Source organism: Homarus americanus, unplaced genomic scaffold, assembly GCF_018991925.1.
Source record: "Homarus americanus isolate GMGI-L3 unplaced genomic scaffold, GMGI_Hamer_2.0 scaffold52512, whole genome shotgun sequence".
Taxonomy (NCBI): Eukaryota; Metazoa; Arthropoda; class Malacostraca; order Decapoda; family Nephropidae; genus Homarus; species Homarus americanus.
In genome coordinates, this window is record NW_024735442.1 from 16261029 (window position 1) to 16288568 (window position 27540).

The 27540-nt window shown below is 35.6% G+C and overlaps 1 protein-coding gene across 3 annotated transcripts; it reads left to right on the forward strand.

The window, feature by feature from the left end:
* Window positions 1–25608, forward strand: LOC121871074 (protein PHTF2-like). Of its 3 annotated transcripts, none has more exons than XM_042373192.1 (15): window positions 1–201; window positions 3992–4158; window positions 5760–5971; window positions 9465–9651; window positions 10182–10293; window positions 10440–11070; window positions 13058–13198; window positions 14232–14421; window positions 14893–15015; window positions 17962–18133; window positions 19616–19765; window positions 20417–20495; window positions 21008–21153; window positions 21367–21559; window positions 22407–25608. In XM_042373192.1, exons 1-15 carry the CDS (start codon window positions 176–178, stop codon window positions 22557–22559), a joined length of 2682 nt encoding a protein of 893 aa, XP_042229126.1. In that variant the 5' UTR covers window positions 1–175; the 3' UTR covers window positions 22560–25608. The 3 variants fall into 3 exon arrangements, with proteins under 3 accessions (XP_042229126.1, XP_042229127.1, XP_042229128.1); XM_042373193.1 differs by having other exon boundaries at window positions 2–140; XM_042373194.1 differs by lacking the exon at window positions 1–201 and adding an exon at window positions 2519–2821.
* Window positions 25609–27540: the final 1932 nt, after the last annotated feature.

Genomic DNA, 27540 nt, shown 5'->3' on the forward strand with positions numbered 1-27540 from the left:
AAATTAGTTTAACCCGGCGGTGAGTTGGTCACTTGAGGTCACAGCTGTTTGAACCTTGAGGGAGGAGATGTTGCTTCTGGCCTCCTTATAAAGACTCCTCACTTCCTCACATTAATCCTCTTGTCTTAATACTGGAGCAGGTAATATGTCGGCCAAGTAACTTCAAGAGGGATTTATGAAGGCACTTATAAGATATTTATGGTGAGAGATTTAGTAGGTGATTAGAGTGATAATTTTGGTACTAAATAATAATAGTTAGTCTAGTTTGTAGTTACACAGTGTAAATGTTAAATGAAGGATATACTAACACTAATTCAGTAGTTAACATGCGAGGAAGATGTTATTTAAGTGGTTTTGCTTTGGACCTGTTGACCTTTGGCCTGAGTACTGCTTGTTAACTATGATCAGTGAGTTTGTGTATTTAAGACTCCATGCCTCCCTACCTACATTATGTTCCCACTTATTTTTATTAAAGAGAGTTAGGCCTTTGTAGTTTGTGTACAAAATAACCATTAACTACCCTGACATTCTTCAGTTGGGTTTACATTATTTGTTGCTTCTTGTGGCTCACTGGGATCAAATCAGTCTATTACTTACAAAGATCTTTTATTTTATGCAGAGGTTATGGTATACTTGTTCTTTACTAAATATAATGAGCTGGATATTATTTTAGTTTCGGTCATCCGGGGTATCTTAGGAATTTAGGTTAGGTTAAATATAGTTCCTGGCTTCTGTGGCTACATTAGGTTAGGTTAAATATAATTCCTGGCTTATGTGGCTAGGTTAGGTTAGGTTAAGTTGATTAGGTGAGATAAAAATCATTCAAAACATGTCTAAAACCATCGGAAAAACATAGGGATGACTGAAACTAAAATTTTACCAAGAGCTATTTCCTTGGTATAATCTACTAATCTCTCAAACTATTAAAGCGTTTTCTTTTTAAAACTAATCAATAATCTATTTTTGGTAATATGTGAGAACATCGCTACCACGTGAAAGAGTTGTTTGATTTTGTTAATTTTTTCCACTGTTGTTCTTATCATTATAGGAAGTATAGGTATTTTAAAGAGACAACATTTACTAGAACCTGACCTAACCTACCAAAGAAACCTACCAAACCTTACCTAACTTCCTAACCCCCCAGACCACACACCATATTAAACATAAAGTACTTTTTTCGATATCAGGTACCAATGAAAGCAACTTTGTTGAAACATATGTTGTAATTTAAAATTTTCAGTGGGCATGAGAGTTTGCTTGAACTGAGCGGGTCGGTGTAAACAAACAGATGACACATTGTGACTCGGCAGAATTTTTTAGGGAGTATTTATGGTAAATAATTAATTTCTTCACATGCAAAGCATGTAGAGACGTCATTTTAGTATCATATGACCAGGTTTTCACCTCTTTTTACCCCGCAATTTCCCTCGTCCTTCATGCCCTGCTCACTACAGGTGATTTATGATTATAGATAGAGATAACTAAAAAATTAAACAGATATCTATAATTAAAATAAAAAGTTGTTGACTCTTTTAAATACTTACTATAATAAACAGAACATGTGTGAAAAATTAACAAAATTTAACAACTCCTGGTGGTAGCGGTGTCCTTATAAATTACCTTTTCCAGTATACAGTATATTGTTAATAACATCTCCCCCTTAAAAAAAATTTTTTTGGTTGTCCGGCTGACCCCAATACTTTGCTGCTACACCTATATATTTTCTGTAAATAAATAAGTATCAAGCCAGAAGTAAATCTGATAATACTTATTATGAGTTCTGCACGTAAACTATATACCTGTACCTAATATCGACTACAGAAATTATGTATTGAAAAAACTTCTCCCTTACATTGAAGAAACTGTATTTAAATTACAAGAATTGTTTTTTTTGTTCAAGCTCTGAATGCAATGTCAGCAAATGCTACCTAGGTATGTTAATTCCTAGCCAATTCGCCAGGCCAACATACAGGGAATTATTTAAGACTTCTTACACTCTTATTATAATCACACATACTCTAGGGGGACCAGGGGCATAATTATCCCCTGAAAAAAAATGAAAAATTTGACAATTTTCCTGCCCAGGTGGGAGGGTACAGAAGGGAGTGTGGTACCTACTACTCGAAAAACAAGTATTGGTGGCATCTGGAGATTGGATAACCAACTATCTGAAGGTGATTCAAGATTATTGTATACTGTACAATATCTAATCTAGATTGGTGGAGGTAGAGTTGCCATGTTGGCAGAAATGCAAGAATTTAATATGATTATTTCTTTTATATGTACAGTACAAAATTACTCCAAATCATCATTTATCATTTTTGGTAATTTTGCTGGTAAAATAAATGCAAAGTGAATTTAAGTAAATAATTAATTATTAATTTCAGGAAAAAACAAGCCCCCGTTTGGCCTTTAACTGAAAAAGTGTTTGTGGGGGGGGGGTCCTGAGATACTCTAACCCCTCAAAGAAAAACATGGAGGGCTTCTGGCCCCTTGGGATGTATGCTTACGCCTTTGAATCTGTGGCATTGAAAGAGATAAATTCTAGCATTTTCTCCTTGATTTTTCCCGGGGGGTTGATAAAGCATCTGTTTTCATTGATATCTATCACTTTATAGAAAAATGTGGTTATCAGCTGGTTATCTGTTCTGAGGATCGATCACTGGCAAGCATGTGGACACTTGAGTGGACTACTCTATGAGACTAATAAATACAAACTTACAAAGTGACAGGACAGCTTTTGAAGGACAGTGTGGGCTGCCCCTCTGGATTCTGCAGGCAAGGGGTCTGCTTACAGTTCAGCCAGATCTTTTAGGACAAAGTATGTTAGATTCTGGAGTTTGTATTTGTACTGTAATAATATTGAAGAAAAACTTAGTTTTGATGTCATTTTTAATTTATTTTGAAATTGAGACTCATTAGTTTATGCTCTAATGTTGTTTCACCCTTAAACTATGACTGGGGAAACCTGGCTAACATTGTGTGCATAAAAATCGTGAGAAAAAACTTGGAAACATATTTTATTCACATATAATTAAAGATATTTCTGCAGAAGGTGAAAATTTTAAGCAAAAATCCTTTAACCTGTTCTTTACGGTGTCACCTCTGAGCTCTGAATAAACTCAGGTGTTAGCCAAATAAAATATTAAAAGTGGCATTCCCATTGTGAAGGAGTTGAATAACTTTGTTTTGCCTTGTTGGAGTGTTTAAGTGAGGGTGTAGGAGCAGAGCAACTACTAGGAGGCAGGGGAGGGGGGGGCAGAGGACAGACTTCTGCAATAAAAGGTGACAAATGTGTAAATTCCATGATGAGGGAAAGCACAAGGGGAGCTTTAGTGAGGAGGTTTATTGTGATGCTTGATGCCCTTTTATATGAAAATCTTGACATGCAATTTTTTTGCAATAGAAATAAGCTTTTGAGACTTTCATTCATGTGGATGGACTATTGGCATAATCAACTAGTCGATCATTATTTTGAAATTTTAAATATTTAAGTCTTCATGAAATATACTTGCTAATTGTTTTTGAAACTTCAGAAATGTTTCTTGGGTGGTCCTCTTTCAAATTGTATATGATATTAAAGTAAACTACTTACTGAAGATATTTACCATTATTAAAATATAAAAAATAAACATCATCTCTGAAATTACAGTACAGTACATTGAGTACAGTACTGTACTGGCTTAATTTTACTGAAGCTTTTCAGAAAGGCTTTTCATATTGACACCTTTCAAAATTATTTCCAACATTAGCATTTTCCATTACAGATGTACATTAAGACCTTACACCATTCAGTTTATGTTCTGTATTCAGATAGTTTAGTAAATCCACAGGAATGGTTGTTGAAATGTTTTAGAATTTTTTTTAAGACACTACAATACACATGTGCTGTATATTTGCTCAGTTAAAATTTATTTTTATATCACAATTAAATTTTAGAGTACTGCATTTTGCATGTATTGGTAATACTGTAAATTTTTTCCCCTCTTAGGATGGTATTAGAAACTGCCCTTGGCTGGTACCAGGGACGGATTAGCCTTTATGACAAACAATCATGGGAAACAACTGTGGAGCAGAGAATACTGCAGGGCCTCTCATACACTCCACGCAAGACTGCCAAACCCAAGACTGAATTTATTGATGTTGACTTAGTAAGAGGTACATGTTCAAACACATAAATAGCTACTGCTATAAATATATACTGTATGCCGAAAATCATTAGGAAACAGAAGCATGAAATGGTCCAACAACTTTCTTAATGAATCTCATCTCAGGGAGTACAATTATTCACCCTACAGAGATGAATAAGGTAATCACAAAACCCTGAAGTTTTCTTGTTTCTGTTACCTAATTCCTACTTGGTGCTGTACCACTTGTTTTTTTATTCAAATACTGTATATGCTTGTACACAGTCTATGGAATATAACAATAAGAATGTATGGTTATAGAGCAACATATTTATTTAGTGACATATTGATATCACCACCAGACCTAAAATACATGAAATAAAGCATCTTAAAGCTAATATTAAAAGCTGTATACTGTATGTCACATAAAATCGGTTACATCACAGGATACATTGCTATACTGTACTGTTCTTATAATCATCAAGGATGCAAATTTACCATTTTTATTGAAACACCCGCAGGGATTATAAAATTTAGAATTTACCAGCCCCTATCATTTTTACTGGCCCTTAAATAATTAAAAAAAATCCAACTCTTTCATTTTCCATGTATAGTACAGTACAGTATATGGAAAGCTCTTTTTACTGTATCCTTATCATAATTAGTACCAAAATCAATATGAAACCATAAACCAACTTTAACAACATAGTAGCTGGACATTTATATTAAACCTAATTTATTGTAAGCTGCTCCTTATTTTTTGTCATCATGGTAAATCATATGATATGGTCAAGTATTTCCTTTATTTGGTCCTCATCAGCTCATTGTTGCAGTCCAGTACTTCCATTTTGCTGCAGATAATTAAAGTATATAACATTCCTATCCTTTCCTTTTGCTCTTCTCCACCCATATCCCACCACCTCACTCAGTTCTGCCTCTGCCGTAGCTCCTCTCACCCGTCTCCCGTGCCCCGCCACCCACTCTGTTTTGCCCCGGCTCCTCTCACCCTTGATTGCTGCATTACATTTACTAACCATGTACAATAATAGTTTAATATTGTAATATTTAGTAACTGCAAAGTCACCTGCAATACTGTTTTTAATAAGTGCAAAGTGGCATTCATTATTGAGTACTAAGGAACAGACAATAACCGTAATCTTTTGTCTACCAACTGTTTCTGGACAATTCACCGCTCCAGGCACTTTGCTACTCATCTTCTTGATAAGATTAAATTGAGTCCAGCTTTAATAAACTCGTATACAGAAGTTCTTTCAAATATTTATCATTTACTGGGTATCGCTGGCCATCTTGCCTGATAGGTGATAACTTTACATTCAATTCGTGAGAACTTCTTGCCCTGCATTATTTTGGTCACTGAGTAAGTTAAAAATTTTGTAAAACTAAATACTAAAACATGAAGATATTAATACTCCAATCATACAATTCCTTATGCTTACTGTACTATATTTTGAAGGTGGAAAGCTGTAAGTATATACAGCACGGTAATTATGTCTTGGTTTATTGTACTGTAGTGTTCTCTGTTTTTCAACCACAGAGTGTTACTAAATGTAAAAAAACAATTTTAATTAGTAATTTACTTTTAGTATTTTAAGACACTTACCATGTCCACAGGGTCAACATTTCCCAAGGCAAAACCCCATTCTGGATTGTGGTTAGCAGGGCTGCACGGTATTACTCGTATCATATTTTTACCATTATATTTTCGTTGGTGGATCCATGAGACGTCCTGCGCTGGATTCTTTGGAGTCCTCTCTATATACTGCTCCATCTTATATTGTGGTGCTGTTATGATAACATACAGACACGATGAAGGGATTACCAAGGTAAGCAATATCATTACAGTGCTTAATCGTTGTAATCATCATCATCATAATCACCACCACTATTTTATAATCTTTTGAGTTCTACACAAACAAGCTAATTTAATTTAAACTTGAAGTATACAGTTTGTCTTTGTTGTGTTAACATTAAATATAATCCACTAATAAGTTGTTATATCATATGTAATGGATTGTCTTCAGGTTCTCTGTAAATTCCGGTATAGTGAAGTTTGTACATATTTATCAGGATTTGCAACAATAAAATGTAAGTGCAATTTTGGTGTATGAAAATCCCATGTGTGTACATTCCTGATATACAGAGGTATAAAAAATACCCTGTATTCCATTTTCTCTACTTAAGGTGAAATACAAGTACAGTAGTACCCTGATTTACGCGGTCAATTGAACCCACAGGGTACCGCCGAAAGTGAAATCCGCATAAATGGAACAACAGAACATATGGGATTAATTCCAATAGAGACTGACCCGACCCCCAAACTCCACTTTTTGACGACACAAAACTATGTTGTAGTAAAACTTTTATCTTAACTTTATGATGGTATGCACAAACAAGTAATATAGAAGAGGTTAGGTTAGGAAAAATAAAGGTTAAGTTAGGAAAAATAAAGGTTAGTTTAGGAAAACTAAAAGTTAGGTGTAACACTTACGTTAGTAGAAGAGATGGGTCGGCATACGGGGCCTGGAGGGATGAAACTGCCGCGGCTAGGTCAAGCGTCGTCTTTCCTCCCTCCCTCCCTCCCCGGGTGGACACGTTATATTACTTTAAACCAATTACAGCTAGCAGCAGAGGGGGGCAGGGATGCATGGCCAATCACAGTCCGATACGTCATATGACGTCAGTGATAACGCAACAGAGACATGCACTGCGCAACCTTACCGCGCGGCTTGCCCAGGCGGAGGAGGGAGCAGGCGGGTGGGGCGAATCTAAAAATAGCGTCGAGCCGGACACTCTGCGCGTATATGGGTAGATGAACCGCGGAAAGTGAAAGTTCGGTTCTGGCGAGGCACCGCGTAAAGTGAAACCGCGTAAAGCGGGGTAATACTGTAATCTGGCTGTATTTCTAAATTGTACCGGGGCTCATAAATTAGAGTAAAAGACTATCTACAATAGTTCAAAACATACTCTAGTAAAACTAAAAAGGAGCATCTCACACTATACACAAAAACTCCCTTTTATTTTTAATATAATTTTAATTATTTATTTTATTTATTTATTTATTTATTTATTTATTTATTTATTTATTTATTTATTGTTTTCATCACTTATCAGCTTACTAGCCATTTGGGCAGTTGGTCTATCAAGTGTTTGTGCAAGAGAAAACCATACTCCAGGAAACCTGTGATGTTTGGTATTGTCACACTGAGTAACTCCCTTCTCATGTGTGTCTGGGCCAAGCAAGATTTGAACCCTTGACATATTAGTGAGAGATACACCGCTTGTACCATGCTTGGAGCTGTATCCTTGTCAAATTAGGGAATCTGCCAATTTATAAGTCATGCCCAGTGTTATATTGCATCTCTGCCTGTGCCAAGTTCCTTCCCCTCTCATATCTTGTCAACTGATACTAAGTACAATTTAGTAGCCAGTGTTCACAATGCTTAGGATCAAGAGGCTTTCAAAAGTAGATATTTTCAGAAAGTTTGTATATTTTCCAAGGAACTCACACACACTGTGATACATTTATTATATGCTGTAATTAAGGTCATCTGAGTATCAAGCAATGTAAACATTTTCATCCACCCTACCACATTGTTGTTCTTACTAAAACCAGGTTCTTAAATTGCAATGATGGATTAAAAAAAAAAAATCAAGGAAATCATGTTGTTATTCTTTACTAATAAATGATAATTAGCTTGGACGTAAAGAGTTGTGCCAGACGATGTAGCTATCTCACAGCTGACTGGCTGCATTACTACGTGTTTATGATCAGGTTAGTACAGAACTGTACTGTATTAATAAAGTTTGTTGCTGTGAGCTGCCAAGCCATGGTGTTGTCACACGCTCAGCTGGCTGCAGAGTTAAATAAACAAAGCTTTCTTTACTGAGCGTGTATTTACAGTATTATAATGTACTCGTTAAAGCCTAATTGTGTCTTCAAATATTGTTACTTAGTTTGATTTAAGTTATACATATTAGTGTACTGTATAATTATCATGCAGTATTTTATTTGGTGATTAGGGTTTTTTTTTATGACCTTCAGTACATGTAATCCGAAATGGCTCTGGTCCCAAGCATTTTGGATTTTTGAAGTGCAACCTGTACACATTGGGAAAGTAGCAAGTCAAGAAGATATTGCAACTTAACAAAAGATATGGATGAGTAGTTCAAATTATCGCCTGGCATTTTAACATGGCAATATTTAAGACTCTTCACATGGGACACAATAACATGAATCACAGCTATCTTATGAATAACAGTGTCTTGGAAACTGTAGGAAAGGAAATAGATCTAGGCATTGTGATAGACCAAGGCAACACAACAAATGGGAATGGCAGTAAAAAGATCCAATGAAACTTTAGCATTTACAAGTTATACCTTTAAATATAAAGATAAGAAATTGCTTCTTCACCTTAAGCATCACTCTCCGTGGTTTTCCATTTGTATAAGTTTTACAACAAGGCAATATTTTTCAGATCATTATTTAATAAATTTTTCTATCTGGAATATTGTATGACTTTAAAACTGTTTTAAATGTCATTTTATTAATTTGTTAAATGTTTTTTATAGATTCTGTTTTCAAGAATCAACCATATGCATCTCTTCAATATCTCCATTAAAAACCAAAGTACTGTACTGTATAATGGAACTTCTGAAATTAAGAACTAAATTTTTTTTGGAAAATTCGGAAAGTCAGATGGAAGTAAATCAAATACTTTGCTTTATATACTTATGTGTTCCTTTTGCCTATTTTTCTAAGTTTTCATTATGTTTTTTAGTTATAGTGTACTGTTATCTCCTTATATTCTACATTAATATTTTCTTTGTTCAATTGGAAAGTTTTCTGTTACACTGTCTTTATATACAGTATGCTGTAGACATTATTTATTAAAAAATTTGGAAATGTCCAAATTTCAGAAGGGGCCAGATCTCTATTGATACAAATTTTAGGGGCTCCACTGCATTGGAGGTTGCCCAGGAATGTTACCTAACTTTCCCATACTTTATTCCTTTGACTCAAAGATTCTGTATAAAACAGAAAATCTATAAGGGCAATACTTATGTTCTGTATGCTGTACTGAAACCTCTTCACTACAGTAATGTAATTAGTAAATTCTGTAAATGTGAATTTCTTTAATGGATTCCCCTACATCAAGGGGTACCCTTGTTTATATTTGCTCTAAGGCATCAGTGAGAGAGTCATATTTTGAGGATTTGAGTATATTGACTTTAAAGACAAGAACTACTGTACAGGTATGTGTAAAAGAATATTTCACTAGTTTTAAATTTATATTTTTCATGAACACCTAATCTCAGGATGTGCCAGTGTCTGAGATGTTACTGCCAGCAATTGTACTGGTGGTCCTGAGCGTGATCCACTCACAGATTGTGTGCACACGTCACACTGGAATGTCTTCTCCAAGTCACACCAGTAGGTCTCTGGGGGTGCGTTCAAATAGGAGAATGAGGCCATTACGCAGAAGTGCTTCTCTTTCTGGAAGAGGTGAATATGAGAAGTGTTTCTCATGACTATTTTTGGTGTATGTATTTGTTAATATATTTTCTGACTGTTTTGAGATGAAAACCTGCTGTCTTTTCTGTACTCTGATATAAAATCTCCCTTTTTAAGGTACATCTCAACCTACCTTTCTCTTGGATTATTCTTATAATTTGCTGAGCAAATGGAATGAAAATTAGAACTCTAAGTTGATGTCTGTGATTGCAGTAGTTGGAGAAAGTCAACGTGTGGAAATAATTCATTAAACACTTTCCCCTTGCTCAGTGTTACGGTGACCCTTATAGCAGCTGGTGGTTCAGACATAGGATTAATTTTGTAAACATTATTATGGTTGACTCAGTCCACTTTTATGCTGGTTGATGGATGCTCAGGCACCATGTAGCGAAGATAATTTGGAAATTTTTCTTGTACCTTATTCAGAACTGGATGATGCTTATTGAACTTTTCTCAGATAGTTTAGGATTGACCTGCTTGGCTTCTCCTCACTTTTAATTTATGCTATCACTTTGTTTTAGGGAAGTGTGTACTTTGTAGTTCCTGTAAGCGGGATACCTCTAGACATCACAGCCATTTTACCAAGAAACATATAAATTCAGTGAAAAATAAATCTCCCTTTAAAACATTCAGGTATGATATTATTGTCTGTGCAGTACTTATTTTTGTAAATTCCTTGGGATTTTGAATGATAAATACATTTTTTTTAAGATCTCTAAGGTAAGAGGAGGGGTGAAGTTGGTCTTCCAGAAAGTTAACCTCATATTTGTCATCATCAGATCTCACTCCGAGGAACCAAGATGTGAAGAAACCTTCCCAATACGACCTCGCTCTGCCTCAGAGAACAATGCCTCGCCACCTATGGATTCTGCTGGCAGGCCAAAAATTATAATATTCCAATCATTTAATGATCCTGTAGAAAAACAGAATGACAGATCAAGTTCTTCTGCAACCACATCATCCAGTGATAGAAGCCCTGTCATTGGTAACAATGAGGCAAATAGATCATTTTTGGAACAGTTCAAAGGGGAAAAAATACCAGAACTTAATTGTGCCAGTAATTCAGAAAGTGAAGAAATTACTATGATTCTTAACTCAACAAAATTTTCTGATGATGACAGACTAATAGAGGACAGCAAAAATTGCCAGAATATAGATAAAGAAAGTTTATCCTCCATCAAAATACCTGAGGGCAAAAATAATCTCATTCAGAATTGTGGTATTCAGTCCATCAGATCTTCAGTAGAACATCTGAAACTCCCCGAACACCGAAGACATGATAATGATGGTGGGAGTGATGGTGGTGAAGAAAGCGGAATGGGAGACCTGGAAATACCAACAACAGACACAGACAGTTGGAATATTAAGAGAGGTGTTAGACGGCCACTTTGCCCTTGTATGAAAGGAGAGGTAAGACTATAAAATGACCCATGAGTTTTCTTGGCTCTGATGTTGATTTATAAACTTCATGATCTAATTATCACAATAGGGTACTACATTTTCAGGATACGATAGATATTTTGTACCGTACTATTTTGGTAAAAGAATAACTTCAGATAAAACCTGATGTAAATTAGTTATTTTCATGCCAAAGGGCAGCTGGGTAATGAGAGTATTGGTTAATTTCTGCATGGAGGCAGGCTGAGATTGGTTGGGCATGTGGAGAGAATGAATGCGACTTATTGGGCCAAGAAGTGCATGGGCCTACGGTAAACGTGGAAGATAATTATAATACAGCTACATAAATAAGATTGAGTAATGTGACTAAATCAAGGTAACTAATGCATGTTTTTATTTTATGTTAAGTTTTGAATTAAAGATGTCATGGCAGCATGAGACTGAGGGAGTGAGAGTGTGGAGCACATGAACAGGAGGGACGTAGGTGTACTAACTTACTGATCACCGTTCATGTTTGTGAGGGAGAACATGGCCGGTCATAGTGATATTTATACCTCCAGTATTATTTTTAGATTGTAAATTGTTGTTTTAATTCCACATAGACTTACATTATATCATATAAATTTGCTGAAATTAAATTTTTACCTGTAACTATGAAAGCAATGCTACTGTTTATTTTTGTTGATACCAATGCCAATTGTTGGTGCTTCTCTGGTGGTGTCTTTCCCAACTCTTTGCAGTAGATCTACCCAGTGAATACTTTTCGAACATAGTTTTATGCTAGACTTCTGCCAGAGAACACTTTTTAACCAATTTATGGAGAGTATGTGTTAACAATAACATAAAAACGGGACTGGAGTTAACCTTGAAGTAAATAAAGAGGTTAATCTTAAGTAAGCAAGAGAGGGAGTCATTCTGGAGCTCAGAGCAAAAGATTCCACATGTTTCAACATTATGATTAAGTAACACCCATGTCAGTTTGTTATTTATTATATAAAATATGATACAGAATATTGATTTGTGAATATTACATACAGTACTCATCGCACCATATCTGGCATGATGTGAGACCATAGAGTATATCACTGTATCACTGACTTGTTAACAGTTTCAAAATTACGTGGATGGGACTACTGTGAATCACACAAGAAGGTAAAAGATACAGTAATTCACAGCCGAAGATAAAGATTCTTAAGTAAATATTATTATCCTCCTCCCTGTGATAATTTTCCTGAAAATAGAGTTTTTGTTCATAGACAGAAGATGTGTGTACATGGTTTGATTAAGCACATTCATGAACTTTCAAAAAGACATACGAGGCTGTGAACTTGTTACAGTGGGGTCATTTTATCTGTATCTTGTCATGTTTTTCGTTTTATTTATAGATCCTTGTATTTCATATTATGTTTCCCCATCTCATTGTAGCTCCTATATGCTTCTACTTCAACCTTTAAGCTTTGTTAATTGTCCCTGTGGCATAGTGTGGCACCCTTGTAAATAAAATTGGATTTGCTACCAAGGCTCAGAGTAAGAGTGCTAACAATCTACAAGGCACTAACCCAGTACCTGCACTAGGGTTGTTGGTAAGATAGTTTACAACTATGTCATGGAAAGTAACATATAAAGTTAGGGGTCAAGAGGGCCACCAATGCTAGATTTTGGCATTTTGGAAAATCATTGGCTGTTTCTTTCACCCCTGGAAATTGTTATTTTAAAGAATCATTTAATGATTATGTCAGGATTAATCCAATTAATCCAATTTGAATTTTAACTGATCATTTCATGTGACAATTATCTCTTAATCGTTTGCTCTTTATCAACAGCCTTTTCGTACTTATTATGTCCTTTGCTTCTTTTAAAAGTCACTAATATTGTAAATAGTACAATTTGTAGTGTCTTTTATTCAATAATATGTTGTTCTTTATCTTTATAATTTTGTAGGTCATCCCCTTCATTGAACATCTGTATTTTATATTAGCATGTGTACCTATACCCACAGCTGAGTGATACCAGTGTACCCCACCCCAGCTGCCGCTCCCCTCACAAACTCCCTCACATGGCTGCACAGAGAAGTTCATGCAATTCTTCTTGTGAAAGTGATGCTGAACAGAGCCCCTCCTCCCAATATTCCAAAACCAAGGTAACCTGATAATGCTACTTCTACTAAAGAGTATGATTGTGTCAATTACAGTGTTCAGTATTTGTATGACTTCACCTAGAGAATTTGAGGTAACATTATTATAATGTGTGCTCATATAAGTTTATGCAGTGTTTAAGTACGGTACAATGAAATTCTTTGTAGCTATATGTCTCACTGCTTTATCATTCATTTCCTGAGTCATACAAAGGGAAATCATCACACTCCTCCAATTTTACTCAATTTTGATTTCTGAATGAAGTGTAAACTCCAGTTACAGCAGTGGTGTGAGTGGCTGGACTCATCTAAGATATGAATATTGTATCAAATGGTTACTTTCCAGCATTGATAGTCAAATCTTCTGTGGTTATGAAGAACAGTTTAAGACTTCACAGAATATAACTAAAGGAGTTGAGAATATCCTGTGGGGAAGTTAATTTTCTTTTTAATTTGTTCTTGTGGGTTTGGGTCATTCAAGATTTTATTTTATTTTATTTTTCTGGTAGCTTGACAGTGGTGAGTTAAGAGGTAGGCCAAGGTCAGCCAACCAGAATTATTATTGTTCTATTTTGTGGTAGACTCTTCAAGGAAATCTCTCTTGAGAGATAGTTGTAATCTTTTTATGCCAAATTTGACATTTTGAACATAGTCTTGAAATAAAAATTGTGACTTAATAACTCTTGTTAAGGATTAGATATGGAAGAAGTTTGGATCACACTTTGTGATACCTTTAAGGAATTCATAATAGATTTTGTATTCCCTGTATTCTATTTGCAAATTGCAATCTCTTAAGAAAGAGTTGATCATGTATGGGTAATTTTATAGTCACCTTAAATATGATTTAATGATTTTCAATTGTGTAATTACAAAATTCACTATTTCATGAAAAGAGATTCAGTATTTTTAACCTTAGGAAAACACTCCATACATAATTTTTATTTATTAAATAAAGATTACATTACTAGAATCATAATAGGCTGTGTAATACATAATTAAGCATTAAAACATTTGTCAAAATGGTAACTGATGCCCCCAGCATTCAGAATTTGAATGGACAGGAATCACGTCCAATACTGATGACCTGAGCTACAGCAGTGAGAGTGAGGGAGGCTGGGATGATAATGAAGTGTCCAACCAAACTTTCCTCTGCTCGGAAGCTCTTGACTGGAACATCCAGGGTTCTCCTGCAGCGATCATAACTTCTACGTCAAATATGTCAGTTAAAGGTGAGGTGAATTTAATGTAAATAACCATATAATATTGATTTTTATGTTAAAAGACCATGGATTGTTCAGGCATATGTAAGATCAGATTCATCAAAAACACTTGAACCTTGATTTACTCTGCTTGAAAATAAAATCCTTCAGCAGAAATCTCATTAGATTAGAATTTATTACATTTTATCTTTTGCCTGTTACCAATTTGGAAATTTGTTGTTGTTTTTTGACATTGTTGCAATGGCAAACAATTTGAATTCACTATATAAATCATGACAAATACTGTACCACTTCACGGCCACATGACATAACATATCAGTGAAAATGTACGGTTTTCTCACATTCCTGTTTTTCTCACAATTAGATTTCCTAAGTTGATTCTAATTAATTCATTGCATATGTACAATATTTCAGTTAATTTTGGGTTAAATATGCTCTAGTAAGTGATCATTAAAGCTGTATCTTGTTCATATAATCTAGTTAGCTGCAAGATTTGGGAGGGAGTAGAAGTGAAGAAGGTAGACCTCTCTGTGCTGGATATCTCTTCTGCAGTCATCTCCAAGGTGGACAGTCTTCAACACACCACTCACTATCTTCAATTTGGTAAGATATTGCTTCTATATTGACTTATAAATTCTGGTCCCAGCAAGATATACCCTGTACTGTATAAGAAAAATAGTTCATGCACAGAAATCAGACTTCACTATCAGTTGACAGTGTGGGTCTTTCCTTTTACAGTAAGTCCTCGCTTAACGTTGTTTCGGTACTACGTCGCTGAACTTTTAGAGACCAAAAATTCGTTTAACGTCCCAGTGATCCGATACTATGTCGTTTTGCGTCGTCATGGACTACTTTCTACTTCTCATCACCCGCTCTTGTCTGGCCGCGCTGCGTTCTCTCGGCACGGTGCGCTGCCCTCACTCGCAGAACGTCACAGCATCCCCAAGCGACGCCAAGCCAGTCTCTGTTACGACTTCACATCATTCGTGTGTGCTTAAGTGCTTTTGCTCTAAAACTGTACTCTAACCATTCGAAATGGCTTCCAAGCGGCCATCAAATGCTACTGATGCTAGTGTAGTGAAGAGGCAACATAAGACCATTACCCTTGCTACGAAAATGAATGTACTAACCTGATTTAAAAAGGGGGAACGTGCTGTGGACATAACCGCTGTGCTTGGTCTAATCCCCACAACGGTGTGTACTATCCGGACCAACACTGACAAGGTTAAGGTTAGTGCTGGAAGTGGTTCTTCTCTGAGTGCTACTGAGACGACTCGTACTAGAAGCACTGTGATAGAGAAGGTGGAAAAGATGCTGGCAATGTGGATGGAGGACCAGAATCAACGCAATGCCCCTGTGAGCCTTATGGTTATCCAGCATAAGGCGAGATCCTTGTTTGACGACATGAAGGAAACAGAGGGTGAAGGATCGAAGGAAGAGACCTTTACGGCCAGCCGAGGCTGGTTTCAACAATTTAAGCGTCGGTATTACTTCCACAACATAAAGTTGACTGGTGAAGCTGCCAGTTCAGATACGGTTGCTGCCGAGACATTCCCGCCAACAACGAAGGAGGAGCAAGCAGCGGCAGAGGAACCCCAGTCAGAGCAGGAGGAGGAGGAGGCGCAGAAACTCAGTGACTCACCACCCTCCTCCTCTCCCGCCCTCCTCCGCTCCCACCCTCCTCCTCTCCCGCCCTCCTCTGCTCCCGCCCTCCTCCTCTCCTGCCTAATCCGCTCCCATCCTCCTCCTCTGCTCCCACCCTCCTCCTCCGCTCCCGCCATTCTCCTCCTCCGCTCCACTACCCACCACATACTCGCTCTACCATCTCCGCCCATCGGTGAGTACCAATACGAACTTAGTACCTGTACTGTAGTTCTATATACTATTCTCTATAGAAATGGCAATAATTTTCTGTATATATAACTTTTTTTATGTGGCAAAGGGAGGCTGGGGAACGTAACTCCCATATTTTATCCATTTCTTATGGGGAAAATTGATCCGCTTAACGTTGTTTCGCATAACGTCGCATTTTCAGGAATGTAACCCCGACGTTAAGCGAGGACGCCCTGTACTTGAAGTGATAAAACCAACGATGACATTTCTATGAGATTGTGCACCAAAAATTGAGGCTGATGCTGCATACTTAATAGTGTGTATCAATAGGGTAACACTCAACTGACTAAGTATAGTACCATATACGATAAACGTTTATGAACAGATACTGGGTACTGTATTAAGTTTTTGATAAGAAGCAGAAGCAGATGGTATATCTTGACATGATTTGATACAGCTGCATGACCCATTGTTTTAACTAATGGTTCACTGATGATCTTGTGTTAGCCAAATGAAATATTAAAAAGTGACATCCCATAATGAAAGGGTTTATAACATATTGAGGCTTTACTAAGTATGACTACAGTACAAAAATTTTTGATAATCTGACATATTATTCATATAATGTACTGTATCTTCTCTGAATAAAACAAACAATCTCATTTTTGTGTCTGATACTAATCCTCTCCAATTGAGGTAAACCACATATAATTTCAGTATGTGTAAAATATTGAACTACACAGGTATATTGAGGACAAAGATTTGGTGTAGTAATATGATGATGACCTTACATCACCCGAGGCTTGAGTTTCAGCAAGTGAAAACATCTCCAGTTTATTACTTGTGGTAGTTACTTTATGTTTTGGTTCAGGATTTCAAATGTTATACAGTACTGTATTTCATGAGGTGTATAAAAGCTGCTAAACCAGATAACAATGAAAATATTAACCAATGAATTGTCCTCACCAGTACAGCTGAAGCAGATCCTTCTCTCATGTCACAAACTCAGAGTTCCATTCACTCTATAAGTTTACTTCTGTTCAGAGCTAATAGTTAGATATTTTTAAAGATTGATATTATACATTGCTTTATGTGTATTAATTAATTACAGGTTGGTTTAGTATTAAGTAATTGATAATCGGGAAAAGAACCTAAAATTGCCATTATATAATTCCTTTCAACCTATTGACCCCTAATATCAGATGCAGTCATGGTGAATTTTTTAAATATTTTTTTAATAAGTTTTATAGAAAATAATTTCCTAATCTGAAATCTCTGATTTCAATATGTTTACGTAGTCTGAAAATGTCAGACAGTACTTTGAGAATATCTTATAATTTCTTAGTAAATTTTTTTTTTTTTATGTGATTAGCGTGATTTTGAGAAAATTTATCCTGCTCTTCATACCTTGCTTTTCTTTTTTCGTTCAGTACTATCTGAAAAAATAGTAATTAAAGATAATCACAGGTAAAAAACCAACACAAAGTGCTAACGATGGTGGATGGAGGACTGAGTCAGAAGCCTCGTCAGCTTGCAAAGGCTCTGAAATTTACAATATCGAGATATTCTGATTACACTGTACAATATTGACGTCTGGATTATTGGGGTTTAACTGAATATGAAAAAAAGGTTGTACAGTATTGTGTAGACTGAAATAGCATTAACTATATCCCAGGATCCATAACACTACGGTTCACCAGACACAACCATTCTCAGGTCTGACAATGGCTACCTTGATTGCTCTAGTACCAAGCATATACCGTGTGGACTTCTGTGCACTGGATGTGCTCTTAGATACTGTGGTGACCAATGGATCTCAACAATGGGTTCAAGCACTTGGAGACACTACAGAGAAAATTTTCCTGGGGCTCTTGGGCAGTAATGGATGGTAAGGTTGCCAGATATTTGATCTTGTGTAGTTTAGGGCATGTCACTAAAAAAATTTTTTGGACTATACAGTATTTGTCTTTAGTATTCTCCAAATGAGTTTAGTATTTCACGTTTCTAATGTTTCTCCTCTGATATTTAACATATTCCTTATTGGATGTCATCTGGCTTGTACGCACAGTAAAAAAGAATCTTACCACTTTTTATGTGAAACATTATTACAATGGACGGAGGATTTTGACAACCCCACGGAGGCAACACGAGTTATATTGATCATATCAAAATTCATCAGACTCCTTCAGGAAGATACAAGTGCTGTTTTTACCATGTGTACTTCTCACATTGATTCAAAGGAAAGAGTATGAGCAGCAATATCCATATCCAGTGATCAAATACAGTACTTACTCTACTTATCATTCCTGAGCATACTTAGTAGAGGGCAAGTGCACTTGACCTCATCCTATAGTAATTGCTCACACAATATCATACACAGTTTAGTTTCATCACCCTTGGGATTTTCTGTTTTCTCATGATTTTTTAGACATTTTTATCAGCAACAGCTTGGAATCTCACCACCACCACCACAGAAGTCTCTGTTTGTGTCTAGAATATAAGTGAAACTGTTATTTTATCAGTAAACTCATCATGCTCTTCCTCTCAACCTTCACCAGGAGACCTACACCCACATATACTCTGAAAACAATCACAGCACTCAGGCAGAATAGATCCAGTCTTGATTATGAGTGCCTGTTGCCTCTAGTCCTTTTAATCCTTAGCCAAGTGAAATGGAGAAATGCAGGTAGTCCTCATTATCGCAAATTCACATTTTCAATTTTATGATAAAAATATTCGTTTGTCTCAGTGTGTTAGGTTTTGCAATTCTATCATTAGAAAAAAAATTCTAATTCATTCAAGAACCTTCTTGGTGCACAGAGACATGTTAGTTGACACATGGCCATGAGAGGGAGAACATGCACATGCTTCTCAGTTGTATTTTATATTTTATATTGTATTTCACACATACAGGTAGACCTTGATTTATAGAAGGGTTGCAATCTTGAATAAACATCTGTAAATAGAAAATCTGTAAAGTGAAGCAGATTTTCCTGTTGACTACCATTCTTTGAAAAAAAATTCTCCAAGATAATAAAATGACACAAAACATGTTTTGAGCACCTTTTAAGAGTCAGTGCAGTATATACACAGGTTACAGCTCCCTAATCACAGGGGAAAGGTTCCTTGGCAAGACTGTGATTAACTAAAGGTTAACAACAATTTTTGGGGGAGATTGTGTACAAAATTTGAGGTGTATTAACAAATTAGTGGTAATTAATTTCCTGGTACAGTAGTTAGAATCGATGGATAACAGTTAGAGGGAGAGTGTGCAACTCTTGATTCCATCTATGCTTCTCTGTAGCATGAAATGGCTTGCTAGAATGTAAAATATGACTAATACTAACACATATTTGTTTCTATATTTCAGGGTATCCACAGTAATTTTTCTCAGCTGTGTGTATCGATTTGCTTTGGCAGCTGGCTTCTTCTTTTTGTTAGCTGTTGCTGAACGTACCTTCAAGCAAAGGTTCCTCTACGCCAAACACTTCTGCTATCTCACCTCAGCTCGACGTGCTCGGTTGGTGATTAAATAATTCTTGTATATGACCTAAATATTTCAGTGTTGATAATGAAGGTAGTGTATTGGTGTCGGGTACTAACTTTAATGTGTGTGTGTGTGAGAGAGAGAACAAAAACCACTTGGTACCTTATGCATAATATATACAGTAGGGTGCTGTAAATACATAACTAAGGTCTAAATATCTGTATTTCTATTTTGAGTTAAATACAAAGTCTTTTAGAGTTGACTTTATTGACCTCACTTAGTTGTATTTTATCTAAGTTCAGTAGTTTTTCTCAGTTTAATGCATCTCAGTACAACCAAAGGGCTGTTTAGTTATTCTAGTAAATAAACACCTTTTGTTCTTTTGCACTTTGTTCTCTCAAATGAGCATTCTATCATCTATCTCTAGCATGTGCTCCTTGTTTTTTTTTATAACTAATGCTTATTTGAAAGTTTCCCCCCTTTCACAATATGGTAGGTTCTCAGTTTATTCTGGAATAACCTCATGTGTATTAAATTAACACAACTGAACTTTTCATGGAAAAACGTAGGATACATTTTGGGGTCTCAAAATTTTTGCTACATCAAAACAGGTTTATGTTATTGCATAACATAAAAATGAAATTTTCCTGGATTTTAGTTAATAATTTTGTTTCTTATCTACAGAAAATATGATCTTCCACACTTCAGGCTGAATAAAGTGCACAATATTAAGACATGGCTGTCAGTTAGATCATGCTTGAAGGTAAAAGAATTTAAAATTATTTTTTGGGAAATTTTTTTTAGTGCCTGAAAATGAGTAGCCATGGTACACTAGGTGATGGTAATAGATTCAATTTTTTATAAAGAATACAAACAATCAGATCCATTACAAATTCAAAGGGAGAAACTATAATAGTCATGTGAAAATTGATAGAAGACATGTTCTATTGATTTGTCAGCAAAAAATGGCTAAAATATTTTCACTTTTCTGTAGTAATATCGGAGTGACTCACCTTGTGAGATGAGGAGCATTTTAGTTTTCCTTTGGTGGGTATTTTCATCTTCAAGTGTATCGTTTTCTTTTTCATATAGAAAGATGACATTCTTTAATCGGTAATGCAAGTGGGAATTAAATACTGTACAGGGTAAATATATACAGTAATAAAATAGGTGAGAAGATATCTAACTTGTTACTTGTAATGTTAATTTAGCTGTTTGATATATGGTGCACTGTCTTTTGAATTTTAAATTTTAACTTTTGACTTTGTTTGTCAGAAACGTGGTCCCCAGCGATCAGTTGATGTCATTGTGTCTGCAACTTTCATCATCACCCTCCTACTTGTATCATACCTGTGCTTTGAGCTATTGAAAGAAGATGAGAAGACACAACAGTCCTTGTACACCTGTGAATTATTCTTCTGGTAAGGATAATGGCCATCATCATAAACTAATACATTTTAAAAAATTTGAGTTGAAAGAAGAAAAAATGATAGGTGAGGATGATAATGAGCCAGGCTGTAAGAATGGTGTGGCACCAAGAGAGGTGTAGTAGTACACACACTTTCATGATAACCTCAGATGTGATTGAGGAGATATTAAGCATAAAAAATATTGTTTGTTTTTGTTTTTTGCAGGTGCTTTGCAATTGGTATTTACTTGATTCGGTTCATGACACTGGGTGCCATGATCAATAAGAAGTACTCAAGCCTCTCTGTCCTGATCACTGAGCAGATCAATATGTATTTACATATGGAGCAGAAGCCGCAGAAGAAAGATGAGCTTATACTTGCCAACAATGTTCTTAAACTTGTCTCTGTACTCCTGAAGGTTAGTAACAAATATTATTTAATTACTGGTACATTATTTTCGTTGCACACATTAATTTGAAGAAAAAAACCTTTTTCAGGGTCTATGAGACTTCACTTTATATAAAGTTCAATATCACTTTTTAACATGAGAATGCTTAGGCTTACCTGTTTTCATGTGATTGACTATTGTACAGTACAACTGTTTGCCGTACTCATCCTGCCATGGGATTCTAAGTTCTAGAAAAGTAGACTTTAGGACTGGCCTGCCCTGGAAATTTTTTTATGCTGATGACTTAGTGCTGACATAAGATAGTATTGAAGATGCAGTGGAGAAATTTAAGAAATGGAAGGATGGAGTAAAAATCAAAGGGCTGGAGAGTGAGTGTGGCAAAAACAAAATTATTGTTTACTGGTTAGGGTGACGGACCTGCTGTCTGTAAGAAAGGTGTTGGCAACAACTTAATAATGTGTAGTGAGTGGAAGGTGCTTACACAAGAGAGGCAGTGGAGTAGATTACAGACTGCAAGATTTTGCTGACTATGTGCATTGTGCACGTAACCATGTGCGCACAGCAAGTCCAGGGAAACTCAACGTTGGAGATATGTCACGGGACTATGTCGATGAATTCTGTGATATGGTTGACATGATCACTGACACTGATTTAATGCTGCTGGAGTGCTGAAACTTGCTCAGGAGTTTATTATTTATTACAGATAAAGTATAGAAATATATACCATAAATAAATAAGTGCTTCTTAGCATTCTTTTTCTTTTTCAGAGATGCATTTAAATTAAAAAAACAATTTATTACCATATACATTGTTCGAAAAGAAGTGGCTATTACCCTAATGAAAAAATTCTCAACAGGAACTGGAGAGTCCCTTCAAAATCTCAGGATTGTCAGCAAATCCTCTTCTGTATAACATAACACGCCTGGTAGTGTTGTCAGCCTGCTCTGGTGTCCTCTCAGATCTACTTGGCTTCAAACTTAAGCTGCATAAAATTAAGTTTAAGGAGTGAATCAGATAGGTTTTATAATTCTACACTGAAGGAGAGAATATGAATCTATTGACGAGTTAAACATGGTTGTACCCAAGTGCTGGAATGAATATCTATTTTAAAATCAAATTTATTTGTATGTATGGCTACTACACCTGTACGTATATGCAATGATACAAATAACAGTGATAGGAAATAGAGACGTATTTTATAATTCAAGGCCCAATAATACTCAATTGTTAAGGTAAACTAGAATGTTCTTGTGCTGTGGTGGTCATAAGGTTAGAAGAGCAGTGTATATTGTACAGTACAGTATTTCACTATTATATTAATTTACCTTAACACCATCCTTATGAATGCCAATTTTTTTAACATAGTGATATCATTTATAATGAAATCTGTTTATAGTGTAATTGACAGTGGTATTCAAGCATATGAATTACTGTTGAAACCAGTACCTAATGCTCATTGGATCATTGCATTTACTGAAGCAATTAAGGAACACCATTTAATAATTTTACCTAAGGAGTACATTACAGTACTGTACTTAGAATAGGAAATTTTTATTTTTTTTATTTACATCTTCTTTTACAATTATTGTGTCATCTTACCAAATCACATGTACACTTTTATTTTGCATCTTTCAGCAAAGTACTTCTTAACAAACCTTGAATAACACTGATGTGAATTTTTTTTTTTTTAATGATTCAACCATTTTATACTGGTTATGAAAGACAAATCTCCAGCATTTAATAGATGTTTTATCTCATTTTTTAGTATTGATTTGACTTAGAAAAATTTTAAAAGCCTGCCTGCAGCACTACAGTTTTTAATTTTGTCGTGACTGATAGATATGCTAAATGTTTTTATCTGTGTACCCGTAATTGTTTGTCGTGGTCATCTGTTTCAGATATATGTCTTTCATCCTTTCAAATTACATGACATATCAATTATATTCTAGTCACATAATGTTATGCCACATTAGTAATTGGCTTACTAGTGTTGGCCTTTATTCTACGCAAACTCATAAAACAGATGAGTTTTGTGTAATGGAATTTTTTAATACTACTTGGTTGTGAGTGATTGGACTTACAAGTAGGAAAATAATAATTAATTGTGATATTTTTTTATAAACATTTAGACACATCTATGCTCTTTATATACTGTATAGTTTACTGAAGTAGTGTTTTTTTTATCAATTGGCTAGATATAGTAATATCACACTAGTTGAGATGTTGGTTATATACTGTATCTTCCTATTGAATTAACAGCTTTTATGTGACAAAATCTGGCTAGTTTTTATAAGATAATAATAACTTACTGATTAGATTATAATACATTCTGAATTGTGAATTATCTTACTGGATTTAAGTGCATCTGTAATGTGCATAGTGACTTTGAATTACTTAAAATATGTGGTAGTATTTTAGTATGTCTTCACCCCAGATGCATGAGACCATTTTGCTGAGAGAAATGATGCATGTTCTTGAAAGAGCTGTGTACAAGGCTCATTGATGCATAATACTTGGTTGGTATTGATTCAGTCAACTAATTCTTTTAGATATTGTAGACAAGGGGGATGTTTTTTTTCCAATTATCAATTACTAGTAATTAGAAGCAATGTAGCAGGTATGTCAGGTACAGCTACATCATGGGAGGGAATGGTAGAACAGTATACAGTACTGTACATTAAGGAGAGAACAGGGATAAAGGGGCTAGAAATGAGTGTGAACATATTTAGTGCTAGGCAGCAAGGAGGCTCTTCTGGTGGCTACCCCCACAGACCGGAGCTTCCTGGCAGAGTGAGGCATCATAGACACGAACCATTACTGTAGGCCTTACTATTTGTCTGTTTGTCAACCCGCTAAGTAGGAATTTTATAAATATATTTAACTGTGTTAGACAGAAACTAATTTAAACTTATTCATTGCATAGTATTCTGAAAGTATTAATTTGTTCATTAATTTGGATCATTTGGTTCTGTACAGTCTTTTACCCACTGTTCTTCTCCATTAGATAGTCTCTTTTCACTTCTCTTGTATTCTCAACTGACATGATTTTATACCTTAATGTTGTTCTTAACAAATATTGCAGAAATATAGAAGAGGCCCACAAACCCTATAGGATGAAAACCAAGGGAAACTCCAAGCATTAATGACTGACATAAATCTATATGTGTGTTGTGCTTTCCCTTCATAAACAAGTTCTTAAAAAGAGATCTTTATGAATAACAGTTACCTTTCAAGGGAGAAAGCAATAAGTCATAACATCACATTAGCTTGTGTGCACTACACTAGTTACTTTGCTTGAGCATTCCTGTCAGTCCCAGTTTTCAGGCCTTAGTTCCATCCAATCTTCACTTGTAAGCAGAATTCCTCCTTCCAGCAACATTTCCTATAGAAAGAGTTCCTCAATGTTTTGATGCTTGAGTTTATAGGCTGGCCATGCAGTTCTGGAGTTCTTTGTAGTACAGAGTTGTTTACATGTGCTAGCTACCCAGTCTTAAATTCAACTGGTAGCTGGAACTTATTGGTTCCAGCTACCAGTTGAATTTAAGACTGGGTAGCCCATACTGTGTCACAGGGAGGCACTCCATTTCTTAGCAAGTAACGCAGATTATCTTCTAAAACAGTTTTTTTCTACCAGGTGTTGTGCTTGGCCCCAAGAGTAAAAAATATCCAGGGGGTTCTTAATCAGAATTATAGGAACCTTTATTTGAATGATGGTTGGGGGACACACTGGCTTTCCTATCCAAGGGTAAATTGACCTTTACATAATATTGCCCATTAGAGGTTATTGTGTGCTCACATAAGACATGTAGTAGATCAGAGAGGAATACTCCATGGTTTCTTTGGGCTGGATAAATAATGACAGTTATTGGATGTAAAATCTGATATTAATGGCAGTATCTAATTTTCATTTATTCCTGGTATTTTCTATTTTCTCAAAATTCCATCTACTGTACAGTGGTCCCTCGGTTAACGAACACAATTCGTTCCACAGAGTCGTTCGTTAACTGAATCTATTATTTCAATGGGATATTGGATAAATGGTTCCAACTCACAGAAAAAGTATACATACAAAGTACTGTATACCAGTAACAGAAGTAACAAAACATTAAATATAAACTAAATACAGTACTGTACTGTACAGTATACTGTACAATAAAAAATAAAAAATAATAGAATACTGTATTTTAACTTACTTTGAGGTGTGTATGTCATATTCCCGGTAGCTTTGTTTACATATCAAACAGCTGATTGTAGAGGCAGTTGATGATGACATGCCATATTCTTTACAGAGTGCATTGGTTCTAATGCCTTCTTCGTGTTTCATAATAATTTCTGCACTGTATATTCTCAATATGTTAACTAAATTTCAGAATGACCAATAATTTTAATGTAAAAATGCAAAAATATTCAAGAGACCAACAAACTCAATGTTCACTCCACTGTAAACAAAGTTAAACTGAGAAGCGTTGTTGGGTGATTCAATCAGCTGATGGGCTCACAAAAACTGTTCCCTGTACTGTCAGTATTATCAATAAGTTAACTTAATTTCAGAATGACCAATAATTTTAATATAAAAAATGCAGAAATATTCAAGAGACCAACTTTCTTGATATTTACTCTACTGGAAATGAATGTAAACATAGAACCAATTACTGTATTGGCAGACTAGCCGATCAGCTGATCAGCATATGCGCACAACAAAACGTGTTTGTCGTAGGGATTTCGTTAATTGAAGTTTTGTTCGTTAATCGAACTGAAAATCCTTATGGGAGCTAATTCGTTAACCGAAATTTCATTAATCGAACCATTCGCTAACCGAGGGACTACTGTACTTTTCTGTCATTCATTAAAGCATTTAACCCTTAGACTGCAGTTATTGGAAAACCATCTTACCAGTGTATGTGTAATAAACCCAAAATAAATAAAATTAAACACATGTTAAACCTGTATTCCTATAATTGAAGGTATACATGCACAAGAAAAGAAATAAAAATATAAATAATTTATTGACATTTGGAGTGTTTAAGTGAGCATTTAGGGACCTTGTTACTAGGGGGGAGGAGGAGCAGACTACTAAACAGTGATGAACATGTGGTTTCCATGTTGACAAAGACCATGGAGAGCCATATTGAGGTGTAAGGAGATCTATTGGGACATGTGATGTGGTTTATCAATGCTAAAATCAATGCACAATTATAAAAATTAATTCTCATTTGATGGAATTTAGTCACATAAGTGGCCTCATATAAGGGACTTTGCAGTTTTAGGGTTAAATCTCCCATCACTCACTCTTTCTCTAACTAGTAAGTTATCAATGCAATTAGGCAGATCTTCCCAAAATCTCTCTTTCCTCCTCCTCTTTTTTCTCTCACTTTGGTATGTACATTAAACTCTATTTTTGTCTTACTATAATATTCTGGTAGTGACCCTCTTGTGCTTATCTTGCAACTCCACATTTCATTATTTATCAGCACTGCCTCGCTCTCCTTCCAGATTCCTCATCTGTTAACTCTCCTAACCATGCAGTATTTCTACGATGTCTTTCAATCAACATAATTTTACTCAAAGCCAAGATATATAGGTTCCTATCCTTAATTACTGCTTTAATCACTTCTTCACTTTCTCATTACAACTTCACACACATTTAAACCTTCAAATCTTTGGGTGGAGTTATTAGCCCCACACCTTAACTGGTTGTATGCAGTATTTATTTCACTCCTCCATTCCCTTTCCCACCACAGAGCACAACACAGGGTTGTTGAAGTGTACAAGCCTTTTGCTGCAATGATGCAGGGTGGCTAAACAGGTGCTGATGTGATACAGTGCTTGGCATTCATTAACTACCTGTAGTGGGTTAACTCACTCCATTTGTAGTGTTCTTGTCCACCAAAGGGTTGTTCATAAAGCAGTTAGTGGATTACACCACCCCATTGTCAGAATGCTAGTCCACTGAAGGGTTGTTCTACCATTGGCAAGCACACATGATGCTG

What these genes read in the sequence shown, in the direction of transcription:
- LOC121871074 (XM_042373192.1), top strand. Translation starts at nt 176, where the DNA reads ATGAAGGCACTTATAAGATATTTATG. An exon ending in GCCCTTGTATGAAAGGAGAG is followed by an intron (nt 11,071 to 13,057) that starts GTAAGACTATAA and finishes CTATACCCACAG; the next exon opens with CTGAGTGATACCAGTGTACC. An exon ending in GTCAAATATGTCAGTTAAAG is followed by an intron (nt 14,422 to 14,892) that starts GTGAGGTGAATT and finishes CATATAATCTAG; the next exon opens with TTAGCTGCAAGATTTGGGAG.